Source organism: Berghia stephanieae, chromosome 5 (genome assembly GCF_034508935.2).
Source record: "Berghia stephanieae isolate SIO BIC M18660-M18661 chromosome 5, UCSD_Bste_1.3, whole genome shotgun sequence".
Lineage (NCBI taxonomy): Eukaryota > Metazoa > Mollusca > Gastropoda > Nudibranchia > Aeolidiidae > Berghia > Berghia stephanieae.
In genome coordinates this window covers 80,871,634-80,885,857 of record NC_088364.1, presented here as the reverse complement: position 1 = coordinate 80,885,857, position 14,224 = coordinate 80,871,634, and the positions used below count along the sequence as shown (strand labels likewise).

At 33.6% G+C, this 14,224-nt stretch overlaps 1 protein-coding gene across 7 annotated transcripts in view; it reads right to left on the bottom strand.

Annotated features, from left to right (window-relative positions):
• Window positions 1-5,267: 5,267 nt before the first annotated feature.
• The window catches only part of LOC144973690 (follistatin-related protein 5-like), a 150,007-nt gene continuing 141,050 nt past the window's right edge, over window positions 5,268-14,224 (bottom strand). For all 7 annotated transcript variants that reach the window (XM_078916481.1, XM_078916478.1, XM_078916480.1 and 4 more), the window contains 6 exons: window positions 13,087-13,379; window positions 12,518-12,703; window positions 11,015-11,195; window positions 9,201-9,395; window positions 7,980-8,144; window positions 5,268-6,570 (listed from right to left, as the gene is read on the bottom strand). In XM_078916481.1, coding sequence (XP_078772607.1) covers window positions 6,353-6,570; window positions 7,980-8,144; window positions 9,201-9,395; window positions 11,015-11,195; window positions 12,518-12,703; window positions 13,087-13,379 — 1,238 coding nt within the window. In that variant the 3' untranslated portion in view covers window positions 5,268-6,352. The remainder of the gene's footprint in view (window positions 6,571-7,979; window positions 8,145-9,200; window positions 9,396-11,014; window positions 11,196-12,517; window positions 12,704-13,086; window positions 13,380-14,224) is intronic.

The window sequence follows — 14,224 nt, the reverse complement described above, 5'->3', positions numbered from 1 at the left end:
AGTTTTGGGAGATGATATTTTATTCCTTGTAAATCATCTCTGGGTATGACTATTATATTTTGTTTACATATTATCTATGTTTTGTAAACATTTGAGTGTATTCCTCTTGGGGCCTGTGCTTGTGTCTGGATGAAACTTGTAGGTGATCTCAGACTGAATACATTGATAGTATGCTCTTGGAATCTACATCTGTTCCCTATTTGAACCAATTCCACTTTGTCTTACCTTTTCTTGGGTGTTTTAATTGTAGTTCTAGAACTTTTTACCATCCCATTTTCTTCCTTTTTACTGGCGCTGATATGACCTTAATGTGTTGCAAGCGCCGCGTAAAACCCTTAAAAACAAAAACATAAAAACAAAGTAAAAGAAAAAAAGAAGACTTTTGAGTACATTTTTACACAGAAATATTTTTTATTGAACACTAACATCCATGTATGATACAACACTAGGCAAATGGAGCACATTTATCCAAACCCAACATAACAAAACAAGAGAGTTCAGATGAATAATCGTTATCACCATCATAATATTACATAGACCAATGGAAACCTTGGCTTTCCAATACATGAATTTGTCTTCAACAAAAAGAATTTGAATGAGAATTTTCTATTAGCATAGTGAGTGCAATGAAAAAAAAAAGTTTATGATATAAATAATAATAAACGTGTATGAAAAAGTTCTCGAGTGAAATCAAAAGTATAACATGTCAGGGTTATGACGGGAGTATCTAAATATAATTCGTGGCCGGTTGATTCCTCTTTAATTTTCTATTAATATTATATTCTTTTTGAAAAGTATAACAGAACCTGCGAAAATACTATGCCATTTCAGTGCTCGGAAAAAGGAAGATGGGGGATATGGTCCAAAGATACAAAGTCTAGAGTTCACCAACACCCCAAGAAAAATATCGGACAGCAACAGTGATCCGTTTAGGAAGTTATTTACTTCATAATATAGTATGTAAATAAAACATAATACAGTGCATAACAGAGAAATGATTTACAAGGGAAAAAATATCATCTCCCAAAACTATAACTATACATTCGCCTTTCCCTCCCAGCCAGGGCCAGGACAAAACTAAGTAACCTCATTCCAAGACAAAGACAAAACATGTTGGAAAACAGATAACGGGGGATAAAAGACACAGTACATGCCTCCCTGCCCACTATGAGAGGCCAGGAACCTACACCCAGCCTGAATTATTGAACCTTGAAAATGGCACAAGCTAAACTATCCGCATCTATGCAATGTCACATTAACCTTCAATACTGAAGCTGAGACGGTTATGGATTGGATTGGTCGAAAGCTTTTAGTTTGTGTGGCTTGTGTATCGCGATTCCAGGCTTGTGTGAATAGATTATCATATTCTACAACAGTGGAGGGAATACATAAATAGCCTGTAAAAGAAAGGAAATTTTCCTACAACAGAATCTCATTCGATTACTTCTACATTGAAAAGGAAGAGAAGAATGTTAAGAAAAATATATGCAAATGACAGTAATATAATTGTTTATTAGGTACAAATTGCACAGTCAGTAAAAAGCAATGTGACCTCCCAAAGGTTTATCACAGGACTGATAAAATATGATTATAGTGAAATGCAGAGATAGACAGAATGGCAATTGAAAGCTTAAATACCTGAAATTTTTGCGACTGGAATGGAGTGAGAAAATCCTGACAAAGCCAATGGAATGCTCAGATATCTTTTGTTTCAAATAGCAAGAAATTATTAAAGTGAAAAAAATGCTAAAGGGCTGTGTTTATTAACTCTCTCCTTACCAGCCATTTTTAGAATTTCCCCCAAAAATTCACACCCACCCAACACAAAAATAGACTTTCCTTACTCAAACAAAAAAGTAACATGTGCAGTCTATACAGAATGTCGTTCAGCAAAAAGAGCTCTAAACACAGTGTTTAGTATTTATAGCTGTAATCATCAAAGCATTTGTTTAAATTTTGTGATGTACAAGAGAAATCAGAATGAGAAAATTGTCGGTTGCATCGTAACGAATGTGACGATTTTCCTATGGGTGGTAAGGAGAGGGTTAAAACCTAAGCCATCAAAGGAAAACGGGAAAGAAGAGAAAGAGACTCAACGAGAAAGCAACAGGTGTCGTGACATTGACGCTTCCCACTACTCACTAATTTGGTTCCTTCATTGTAAAATTAAATCAAAACAACCAAGAATTCATTGTACACAAGATATGGAGGAGAGAAACAAGATGGCATATGATGTAGATGGAATGTGAATATACTACATCATTTAAATTGTAATCGATTATAGATTCAAAGATAGGAAAAGATGTAAATTCATTCATTCTGACCAATTATTGTTACACAAATACATCTCACTAAAATAAAGAAACGAGATAAAATGAAATGCAAATTCTGTACACACATGTCAACCATGAACAAAACAACACACACGATGACAAAACAACATTTCATGGCTTTGTATTTCATAAAATAAGTGTTCAATATAAATTCCGATTACTTTTTGAATGGTGAAATGCTTTCATTTCACAGATCATAGATACTTTAAAAGGTCTATAAATATGATTTGAAATCATCCAATGTGATATTTGATTCTCATATATAATGAAAACAACTTTTCTTTGAGCGACAAATTTTCAAAGTTTTCAAAATAGATTGTAAAGATTTTGTAGTGGAATTGAGAGAAATAAAAAATCAGGTCTAGTTATTTTCATCATACTAAGGGCTGCATAATTTATAAGACATTTTTTATAGAATAATAATAACGAAATAACTTTTAAATAGAAAAATTGCCAACTTTGTTTATAAATAAATAAAACTTAAAATATTTTCCGAATCATTGAAACACCCTTTGGCATTTTTTGATATACAAAAGCTACTAACGATACAACAGTACACAAAAGGCACAGCGTTTTCCATTCATTCACGGCACAATTCCACGAAAGAGAAGCTGACAAGAGCAAGAACAGTTGATGATAAATTGTAATATGATACAAATACATTTTATGTCAATAATTTACAAGTGGTCAAAGTAAACATAAAAAACAGTACTTAAAAAAAAACAGTTTAGAGGATCGTTTTAATGTGAAATAGGGAATGAGATTAGCGGAAGAGTAGCGTCCCTTGATTGGACATCACCGGCGGAAAAGTTATAAGAGAGAGAACGTCATGTTGGTTGTGCGCATGCGTCTCTCGTCCTCGCTTCCGATGAAAGCGGCTTGAGACACTTCACCGAAAGCGAGGACGAGATAGACGCATGCGCAAAACCAAATTGACGTTCTCTCTGTAAGGTTTACATCCAATCAAAGGATGCTACTCTTCCACTAATCTCATTCCCTATACAAGCTTATCTTTGCAGTCTTGAAAATTTCTAATCACAATAATTTATGACATTATAAGTATAAGCATGTATATTTGTCAAGAATTGCAACAATAATTTAAAAAGGAATACTAGTTCTCGTACTGTGATTGAAATGACTTAACAATCCAGCCTGTTTGCCCTAGTACCTACTGCTTCCACAAAAGGTAGGCTATATTATTATGAACCGTTTTACAATGTTCCTCCTCTTATTATGTTGTTGTGGGTGACTGTTAAAGACGGGTTCGTCTATAATATTATATTTAAAGTTTTTAATTCACACCTGACCATTGCCTTCAAAAACAATATTTTCTCACTCTACAGTTTTTAGTTATAGAGCTAAGAGTTAATACTTGCATGCAATCAGCCCAAAATGCGAAAATGAACTGAAAATTGAAATAATACTTTTTCAATTCAGGGAGGTAAATCTGGACATCGACCATTGAAAGAATTAATATCCACAATCTAATTATTTTTAAAGTTGATTTAATAAATTTGACAGTGAACCTTGAATCATTTATAAGAATATTATTTGAGGTGCAATATATATATATATATTTTATTTAATTTATTTTATTTTATTTTTTTTACTCATAGAGTCGATCATAAAATTTTCGTGACAATGGTTGCCTTATCGTGACAAGCAGACTATCAAGAGTCGTATTACTTTGCCAATATTAAAATATTCTTAAAATTTTTGATTAATTTTCTCTTAAAATTTTGAAATAAACGCAATTCATTTGTAAAATTTTGATTCTAGTGTATTAAGCTAATACAGTACTTAACACACATCATAATTTCTCCACGTGGTATTGTAAATCACAATTTTTATCAAAAATATATGAAGATAACATTAAAAGAATAACAATCATTTTAAGATGCGAGTTTAAGAAAAAAACAAAAACAAAACAACTAAAACAAAAACATCACAAAAATGTAATGATGGATATCACATGCAAGTGGCTAAGATTTGTCATAAAACGACTGTGGGATTATCAAGCGCTTTGTTTCACTATATAAATAAAACCTAATTCTAATGATCACAGAAAATAGTGTCTCGTATCTCTGAAACTGAAATAAATGTGAATATACAAATATACATCATAATGTGCTTGGGCCACATATTATAATAATAAATGAAAAAAAAAATTAAACCCAAAAAAAACAAACAAAACGACAACAAAAAAACAAAAAGAAAAAAAACAAAACATCACCAAACTTTAAATCTGCGGAGCAGCTAAATAAAAAAATAATTCAATGAGAAGCAGCGAATTCATTAAAAAAATTTTTAACTTGACAATGAAAACATTCTATTCTCATACGGTCAGCAAAATGCCATTTGGTCCGAAAATGCGGAAGAGGGACAAAAGAGTTATGTATAGAATCACAAGAGCCATCGCAAAAAGCATAGACATTGTTTGCATTGAAGCAATTCAACAATAAAAGATTTATCATTCATGTTTGACATTCGTACATGTTCTAAAATGAGAATTTAAAATATCATCGTTACTCCACCCACCCTCTTTCAAAAATAACAAAAAAAATGCACTTAAAAAACTTCCTTTCATATTCACACAAATGCACAAACAAAGCAGCAATTTCACATAAAGTATATACAAAGATTTCTTTTGATCAATCAACAATCGTACAGTCATCAATCAACGCTTTAAGAATATTGAGATAAAGAAAAATTCCAAAAGGAAAGGGAAAAAAAATCACTTAAGACTTCACTGATGTTGCATACAAGATAGGGGAACACAAACAGTAAACATTATCATTGTACGTAATCAAATTTTAAATTGATCAAAACATCAACAAGCATTAAAATCATATGACATGGGTAATGAAACTTTTTTTCGGAATCAAAATGGATGATCAAAAAATATGGGGTTTAGTATTACTAATCTGATTTATATTTTTCATTTCAAATTTGCCTTGTGCGCAGGTCTAGATTACAGCGTTTTGTACAATACCACAATGATTATTTTTCTTTGATAACCAAGTTGTTTTATGCCAGGAATACTTCGTTATTTAAGATTTATGCTAGCATTGAAATGGGCAGCAGTTTTCTTTTATCACAAATATTTTTGATACTCACGCACACAAAGTAAATGACAATACGTCTCTAGCTGTATGTGGTATCAATGTATATGATAGTGGAGATGAATAATACTAGTTAATACTAAAAATAAATGGAAATGCATGAATAAGTCATAAAATTATATCGTCGAAACGAAAAAAGTAATAATAAAAATGGTAAATGACATGTTTTGTTATATTAATTCATTTGAAAAAGATATTTTTTAAATATCAAAATTAATAATGGTTAAAATTAGTGAAATCAACAGAAATGTGTGCAGGTAATTAAGCTATAAAAATTCCAAATAATTAAATTTCAATTATTATCTGCTGATTTTCTGATCAATATTGGATCAATGATAATGATGAAGAAGAAAAAAAATATGCTGAGGCCGTTATTGACATAATATTACTGATCTTTTTGACAAATTGCAAAAACAGGAACAACTCCACTGTATGTTTCACCTCGATCTTCTCTTCAAATCCAAACAAAATAGCCAAAATGATTGTGTCTGGAAATGTTGAATTCTCTTTCTATTTACTCAATAAAGTATTTGTAATATTACTGAGAGATTATATGTATTTATGCATTAACACTGAACTAAATTCTAGTTTGTTTTTTTAAAAATTGTATGCGGCGTTTTACTAACCTTTAATTCACTCATGCAATGCTGTCCAAGTCTTATATGAAACTCTTATCCACTTTTATATATATTGCAATAACGTCAATATTCATTTGAATTATCTTTCCTTGAAATTTACATTTTGCCTTTTGTTTAGTTGAGGAATATTATCTTGTTCATCACTGACTAATGAGGCGAAATTTACATGTAATCCCTTGATGAATCACAGTTCTATAACTAAGACACTGTGACCTCAGATCTCTAATTAAGTTTAGCCATAACACACGCTGGCGTCTATCTAGCTCGTGAGTCGGTCTGAAGAGACGTGGACGATGACTTTACTTCCACCATTCATATCCGTGAACTCGCATTCCACGTGCTTGAATTTGAAGTTGATGATGGCGAGGGAAGTCCTCGATGGTGTCATGACAAACTTGCTCATGGGGTCGCTGGAGACAATCTCCCTGTGGATTGGCGACAACTGCCAAGTCTTGTTGGACTCTGGAAGGTTGGAACCTGGACAGGCATAGAGTTTAAAAAAAGGATGCGTTAGTTAAAAAGTGTTAAAATTTATCTCAAGTCTATTGCTAAAAATAGTTATTCAGTCTATGGATTCAAAGTTTACCCGCCGTTTCTGTACTCTTTAATAGACAATCACAATTGCTTGCTACCCTATGAGTAGGATGCTCGTCTATCACACAATACTTTCAGCTCTATTTAAAAGACCTGGCTACCCGAACTGTCAAGAGGGACTTAGGGATTGGAAAATAATCAACTCTTCCCACATCCGAATTTGGCAATTTTTCTTGTGAATCGGGGGTATCTCTAAATTTGAACTTTAAGAACCATCCACCACATTGCCAAAATAAAACAGCATAACAAGGAGCATTTCATTTCTAGAAAATTTGAAGAAAGAGGCAAGAAATCATATTTTTTAAAAATGTATATAAAAAGAATGAGCAGTGATTAGACATTTGTTTTTTGTTTTGTTTTTTGTTTTGTTTTTATTCATAGATAGACACGATAGAAATGATAAAATAAATACAAAGTAACATACTAATGATTTTCTTTGGTCCAAGTGTGGTGTCAGTGTGAACACTAATCGTACAGTTATATGGTTGAAAGAAAATTTTTCTTTTAGTGCATATCACATTTCTGAAACTGGTCCAAAAGGAAACTAAAATATCTAATGTATGACATATAAATTATAAAAACAAAAACCATGAAATAATAGTGCTCAGCTTTTTGATAAAAGGAGCTATTTATAAAATATTTCAAATATTTCATTACTAATTATGATCAACTTCTACGATATTGTTTCGGGCATTCGCTCTCATCCTGATGAAAGTGAATGCTCGAAACAATATTGTAGAAGTTGACCATAATTATACTTGATATATTTTATAATGTATAACATAACTATCTTATTGGGACAAGGAGAAAGTCAGAGGTAGAGTAAAAAAGGCTGACTGAAAAATGTCCAATTTACTCAAAACAAAAAAAAAACGGAAAAAGAGGTTGAATATTTGAGATGAACCAGGAAAACAAGAGCACATTGAAATGTTGACAGATTTTCATAAAATCAGTCCAAAAAGTTTAATTAAGTGATTGCAAGGTGAATGAGAGAGAGAGAGAGAGAGAGAGAGAGAGAGAGAGAGAGAGAGAGAGAGAGAGAGAGAGAGAGAGAGAGAGAGAGAGAGAGAGAGAGAGAGAGAAAAAATAAGTAGGAGTGAATATCTGTTCAATGTTATAGTTATCATTTAACGTTATAACAAGAGTAAATAAATGACAAATTGCCATATTTATGGACAATAAAGATCTATTATTATTATTATTATTATTATTATTATTATTATTATTATTATTATTATTATCATCATTATTATTATTATTATTCGCTTTTTAGGAAATAAAGAATTTCTTACCGGCCAATTTCTCGACTTTTCCCGTGACCAGGTTCATGACGACGAGATCGTCGTCATCGGCAGACGTGAGAATGAGGTCGTATCCGTGGTGGTAAGTGGATGGGATGAATGACACGTCACTGATTCGGGCACTGACTGTCACTTCATATGTCGTCTCCATTTGGCCTTTGGACAAAATTCACATTTCAAATAAGAGTTTAAACATACTGTGAATAACACATCAAAATTGTTTATTTCAGGAAATATACATGATAATGTAACAAGGGTAACATATTCATTGACATAATACCATTTCCTAAAATAATGTACAATGTATAGAGCTGGAGTATTAATTTGAACAGTGAAGCTTCAGACTCTGCCACAGAATGTCCCAGAGGTAATAATGATTTTAGTGTTGATGACGATGATAATGATGATGATGATGACGATGATGACATACATACATACATACATACATACATACATACATACATACATACATACATACATACATACATACATACATACATACATACATACATACAAACATACACAAATCTTTGTAAGCATCATTTTTTCTCTTTTGTATAATGATTAACTTTAATTAATACCAGCAAATAGGTAAAAATCGGGTCCTAAATTCTAATACACATCTTTTTATTAGTATTATTAACAAATCCCAATTACATGAATGAACAGGTCATGTTATTCATTGTCCCACTAACATAATCTGATGTTAGGATCTCAAAATTTTTTTTTTAAATGAAAGAAAAACAAAAGAAAAAATATAAAACTAAAACAAAATAAAAATAAAGCACTCTCCCCCCTCCCCCCCCCCCTATCCTCCGCAAAAAATAATCAAAACACCTAAGGTTCGCCTCAGTGGACTTTAAATAATAAAAATTGTGTGGCTATGTGGTCTAGTGGTATGACACTCGCTTTTGGATCAGAAGGTCCTGAGTTCGAGCTTAGTTGAGTCCTTGGAAAAGGCTCTTTACTCACAATCTCTCACTGCATTCAGGTGTAAAATGAATACCTGGCCATTAACAGCGTTGTCTCTGTCGAAAAAAATAATTGTAATATCGCCTAACAGGCGTCATGTCTCGTTCTACATGTCACGTGTTGCTGTTGATCAGGGACCCTTTTGTAAAGCGCTTTGAGCACGTTTAGTGTATATTGCGCTATATAAAAAAAGCTCACGTTTTTTTAAAAAGCTGCTCAATATAGTTATTCCTTCTTTACCTTCAGCCGATACAGATGTCACAACGACTTTGCCAGAGAACTGGTCCACTGTAATCATGTGTCTGGAGTCGGGGGAGACCAGTGGCTTGCCGGAGATGGACGTGGCTGACACGATGGCACTGGTCAGATAGTCCATGATGAGCTGGAGGGAGTGGTTGTCTGTCTTGGATACACACTGTATCACCACGTGACCACCTGGTGACAGCAATATCAGGAAATGGTTTATTTGTAAGGACATTTACACATGAACAGATAGATCGAAGTTGACGTCACTCTATGTCTTTGTTATTGATTTTTTGCCATCCGCGTTTATGAGTAATTCTCACTAAACTGTATCAATCAGACTATAAACGCTTAAGGTTACACATAGTTTTGTGTGTTGGTCCCTTATACTTCCGGATGGCAATGTTGTGAGCTTCTAAGCCAGGCGAGCGCATACTGTCTATAGATCTGGGTGAGTTAATGATAAAAGAAGTTCTAAGTATCTTCACAATTTATAGTTGGTAAAAGGGAAATGGGCGTTATACATCTTTGCAATTACGACAGAGCATCACATTTTTTATAATTATTATTGTGTTTACTGTTCTTTTCTACATCATCGAACACTAAAATTTATGTCATTTTAATCTATATAGTTACAATCCGGAATCCAAAAAATTAAACTGAAATACCACTTATTCTCACCATTGGTGAAAGCAATAACTAATACTGAACAATTCGTTTCTCAAGACTGAACTCTTTCAGCGCTATTGGTTGTACTGTGCGGTCAGAGCAAAATCTGTTCTACTGGTCAATGGCTGCACCAGTGCAGCCGGTCTTGAAAGGCAAAAACAATAATGTAATTCAATCCTACTTTCTACAAAAGTACTCTAAATTGAACCAATGGTATAATTTCTTTCATCAGAACATTCAACTGGCCCTGGAGGGGTATTTTAATTGAGATTTTGAGCCGAATTCGAATGTCGCTTTGTCACAGCTTGTCATTATCATGCTGCCTCAATCAGGTGTCAGCCATTTTGTGACGGAAATGTGAATATAGGCTCTGCACTGAAAGAGTTAATGCCGAGAGCTAATTCATTCAGCAGCAAAGACTGCAACGCTCTTCTCGAAACATGTGTCAAATACTTCAGCCTAAAACATCAACAATGGCTGCCACATTCCAGAACTCTCTCTGCCCTCGGACACAAACCACTCTGAATTGAGTCGACTTTGAGTAACATTGAGATTCAGATTCAGAGCAGCAGCTGTTTGTTTTAATTGTTTTTAAGGGTTTTACGGCACTTGAAACACATTAAGGTCATATCAGCGCCAATAAAAAGGAAGAAAATGGGATAGTAAAAAGTTCTAGAATTACAATTAGATCACCCAAGAAAAGGTAAGACAAAGGGGAATTGGTTCAAATATGAAACAGATGTAGATTCCAAGAGCACACTTAGTTTGAGATCACCTAAAAGTCTCATCCAGACACAAGCACAGGTCCCCACTAAGAGGGATACACTCAAATGTTTACAAATCATGAAATACATAAACAAAACATAATACAGTCAATAACAGAGAGATGATTAACAAGGAAAAAAAATATCATCTCCCAAAACTATAACTATACATTCGACTGTTTCCCTCTCACCAAGGGTATCCGGCCATGGCCAGGACAAAACCAAGTACACGTAATCTCATTCCAAGACAATGACAGAAGGCATGTTGGAAAACAGATTTAGGGAAATAGAAGATACAGTAAGTACCTCCCTGCCCACTATGGGAGGTCAGGAATCCCACCCAGAGAGCAGCAGCAGCTGCATTTCTGATAAACTCACCCAAAGGCACAAAGGCAACATGCACAGGGGTACATCCGTACATGCTCAGGTCAATGGATTCAGTGTAGCTCATGTCCTCCAGGTTGATCTTGAACAGACTGGACTTGTCTGCATGGATGACATAGCCGTGATCCAACTCGTGACGAAGGTCATTTGGAGGGGCAATGAACAGATCCTCGACCTGGAACAGTTTAAAACAGTAGAATTATGCTTTATGAAGTTATGTAAATATATTTTATAATGCTTAATTATTAATTATTCAAATTCACGTATGTAAACCCAATTGCATTATGAATGAATAAAGTTTATCTATTCATTTATGATTATCAAGATTAACATAGGGTAAAAGACGTTTAACTATCCTGCCATGTGCAGATATAAATGCCCAACTGCTTAAACAAATAAAAGGTCAAATTGGTGCATCGATGATAACGTAAATTTTCAATTATAAACTTGTAGATCACCAAATAAACAAACAATCTCATTCATTGTATATTGTAAATGTTGCTGCTCGAAGCTCGAAGAAATAGATAATAATGTGAAATTGAATGTAAGTTTCATTTGATCTGTTTTTGTATTTAAATTGAAGCTTACATTCAATTTCACATTATTATCTATTTCATTGTATATTGTACTCCAAGTGTGTTGATCTCTAACAAAAAGCATTTTTTGAAAGTATTTATTGTTTCAGATTTTAAATAATTAAAATAAATGAATTTTGTCAAACATTTGTTGAACATCTTGTTGAACATCTAGTGTAAAATATTTGAAAGTTGGCAGACAGTTGTTAAGAGATTGGTAAACTAAACTTTATCGGACCACTTTTCTTGTCCCCTGTTGAGTCTTATGGACTGATAAAAGCACAGCTATAGGACAATAATAGGATTCAATAGTCGTAGCGTCACTTCCTTCCTAATGACGCATGGTAACTTAGTAACAAGAAATATTTCTCCGACGAGCATAAAAGTTTATCCAGAGGAGAAAAACATTATAAATATGATCTTGTTTTGACTTTTATACATTCTGATCACAAGACATATGAAAGGTTCTGGCCAGCTTGAAGAATAAAAAGTAATGATTTTCTTTGTTTAGAACCAAGATGGCCACCATTGCCGGGCGGCGTGACATCAGACTACTGAATCCAATTGCACCTTCGTCTTCAAATGATTCATGTCCCATTTTCGATTAAAATTACTCTTTATCATTCTTTTTGTCTTCAAAGTTTTGAAAAATTAAAGAAATAAAATTTTCCAATATTGAATTCGTTCTTTCAGGTACACAAATGGAATGTTGAAGATGAGTCGAGTATATCAAAATTTGAAACATCCTCAGACGGTTTAAAGTATTTTTTAAAAAATCCTACAAACATGATAAACGCACATCAGCTCAATATGAAAAAAATCTGCACAATGATTTTAATCAAAATTAGACACTTCATCAATTATACCCTCATTTCCATCAAATTCAGGTAAAATTTTGAAACTGTGTTGATAATATTTTTACCGTGTCAAAGTGGTTGCCCACAGGCCTAGTGTGTACGGAGCGATGTTGGATGTGCTGGCTGGCATCCCTGATGACAACGATCGTCTTGTCGGACTTGCTGCCCCTCTGGCTGTGGCACAGAACCCACACCTGGTCCAGGTGAGGCACGTATTGCAGCTTCTCTGGGCGATGGTCTGTGTCAATCACCTGAAAACAGATTGGATGGAATTCAGTCATTCAGAGTTAATAAATTAAAAAAAAAAGACTAATAAAAGAATTGAAAAAAACCCCCAAGTAAATGAATAAATAAATAGATAAATAAATAAATAAATAAATAAGTAAGTAAATAAATAAATCAATCCATTATAGCAAATTTGTAGTCTCTCATCCACTTTAACTAGACTATCTCCATCTTAGCAAAGAGGCAAGCAGAAATAAAACGTTTCAATGAATTTAAAAAATAACATAATGTAATTATTATAAACAGAACCAGTTGACATGTTAGAAATAAAATTAATGGATGTTTAAAAAAAAAAGAGAAAAAAAAAAGGTAGCAAAACTAATATTTTATTTTTATCATTGCTGTTTACCTGTAATGGGTTCCAGAAATGGCCTGCTTCCACAATCATCACTCTGTTTTGGTCTGGTTGACTGACGTATACAAACTCTGTCCCAACCTTGACGGCGTCGCCCCAGTGACAAGATTTCCCATTGCCTTTCTTGCACAGAGTCAAAGGAGAGTCCATGGCGTCTGGAATGAACTTGAAATCCCCGAAGTCTGCGTGAATTTTGTGCCGTGCCAGGCAGGTCAAGGGGTCAAGAGCTGTGATGCCGTCCTCGTGGAAGACGATGAATGTTCCTTCATCATTCAGCATTTCTGAATCTAGTAAGGGGAGGAGGTGGTCATAAATTATTTTTAAAATAAAAATGAGCAATCATTGAATACTAAGAGAATGACAGTTTAACTCTCTCCTTACCAGCCATTTTCAGGATTTTCCCCAAAACTTCACACCAACTAACACAAAAATAGATTTTTTATCATTCAAACACAATAGCAATAAGTTCTTGCGATAAATAATTTCTATAGCGAAACATGCTCTACAACACACTGTTCATTTTCTTTAAATTTTATGATGTACAAGAGAAATTTGAATTTTAAAAAAATGTTGGTTGTATCGTAACGAATGTGACGATTTTCCTATAGTTGGTATGGAGAAGATTAATCAAATTTCATCAAAGATTTAAAAAATTCCCAAGAAGGAATCAATCATTGACAAAAAAAAGATACGAAATTAGAGCAAAGATCACACTTACAGGCTATGGCCACATTTCCATGGAAACCAAATCACAAAGAATATCCCACTCCTCAATCACCAAATCTTCTAGACCCACCTCTTTTTTTATTCCCCTCCCCCTTCTCATCATCATCCTCTTCCTCCTCATACTTCTTCCTCTTCTTCATCTTCTTCTACTAAGGTACTATCACTTCTACTACTACCACTGCTACTACCACTATTACTACTACTATTACTACTAGTACTACTACTACTACTACTACTACTACTACTACTACTACTACTACTACCTCTACTACTACTACCTCTACTATTACTACTACTACTACTACTACTACTACTACTACTACTACTCCTACAACTACTACTACTACTACTACTACTACTACTACTACTACTACTACTACCTCTACTACTACTACCTCTACTATTA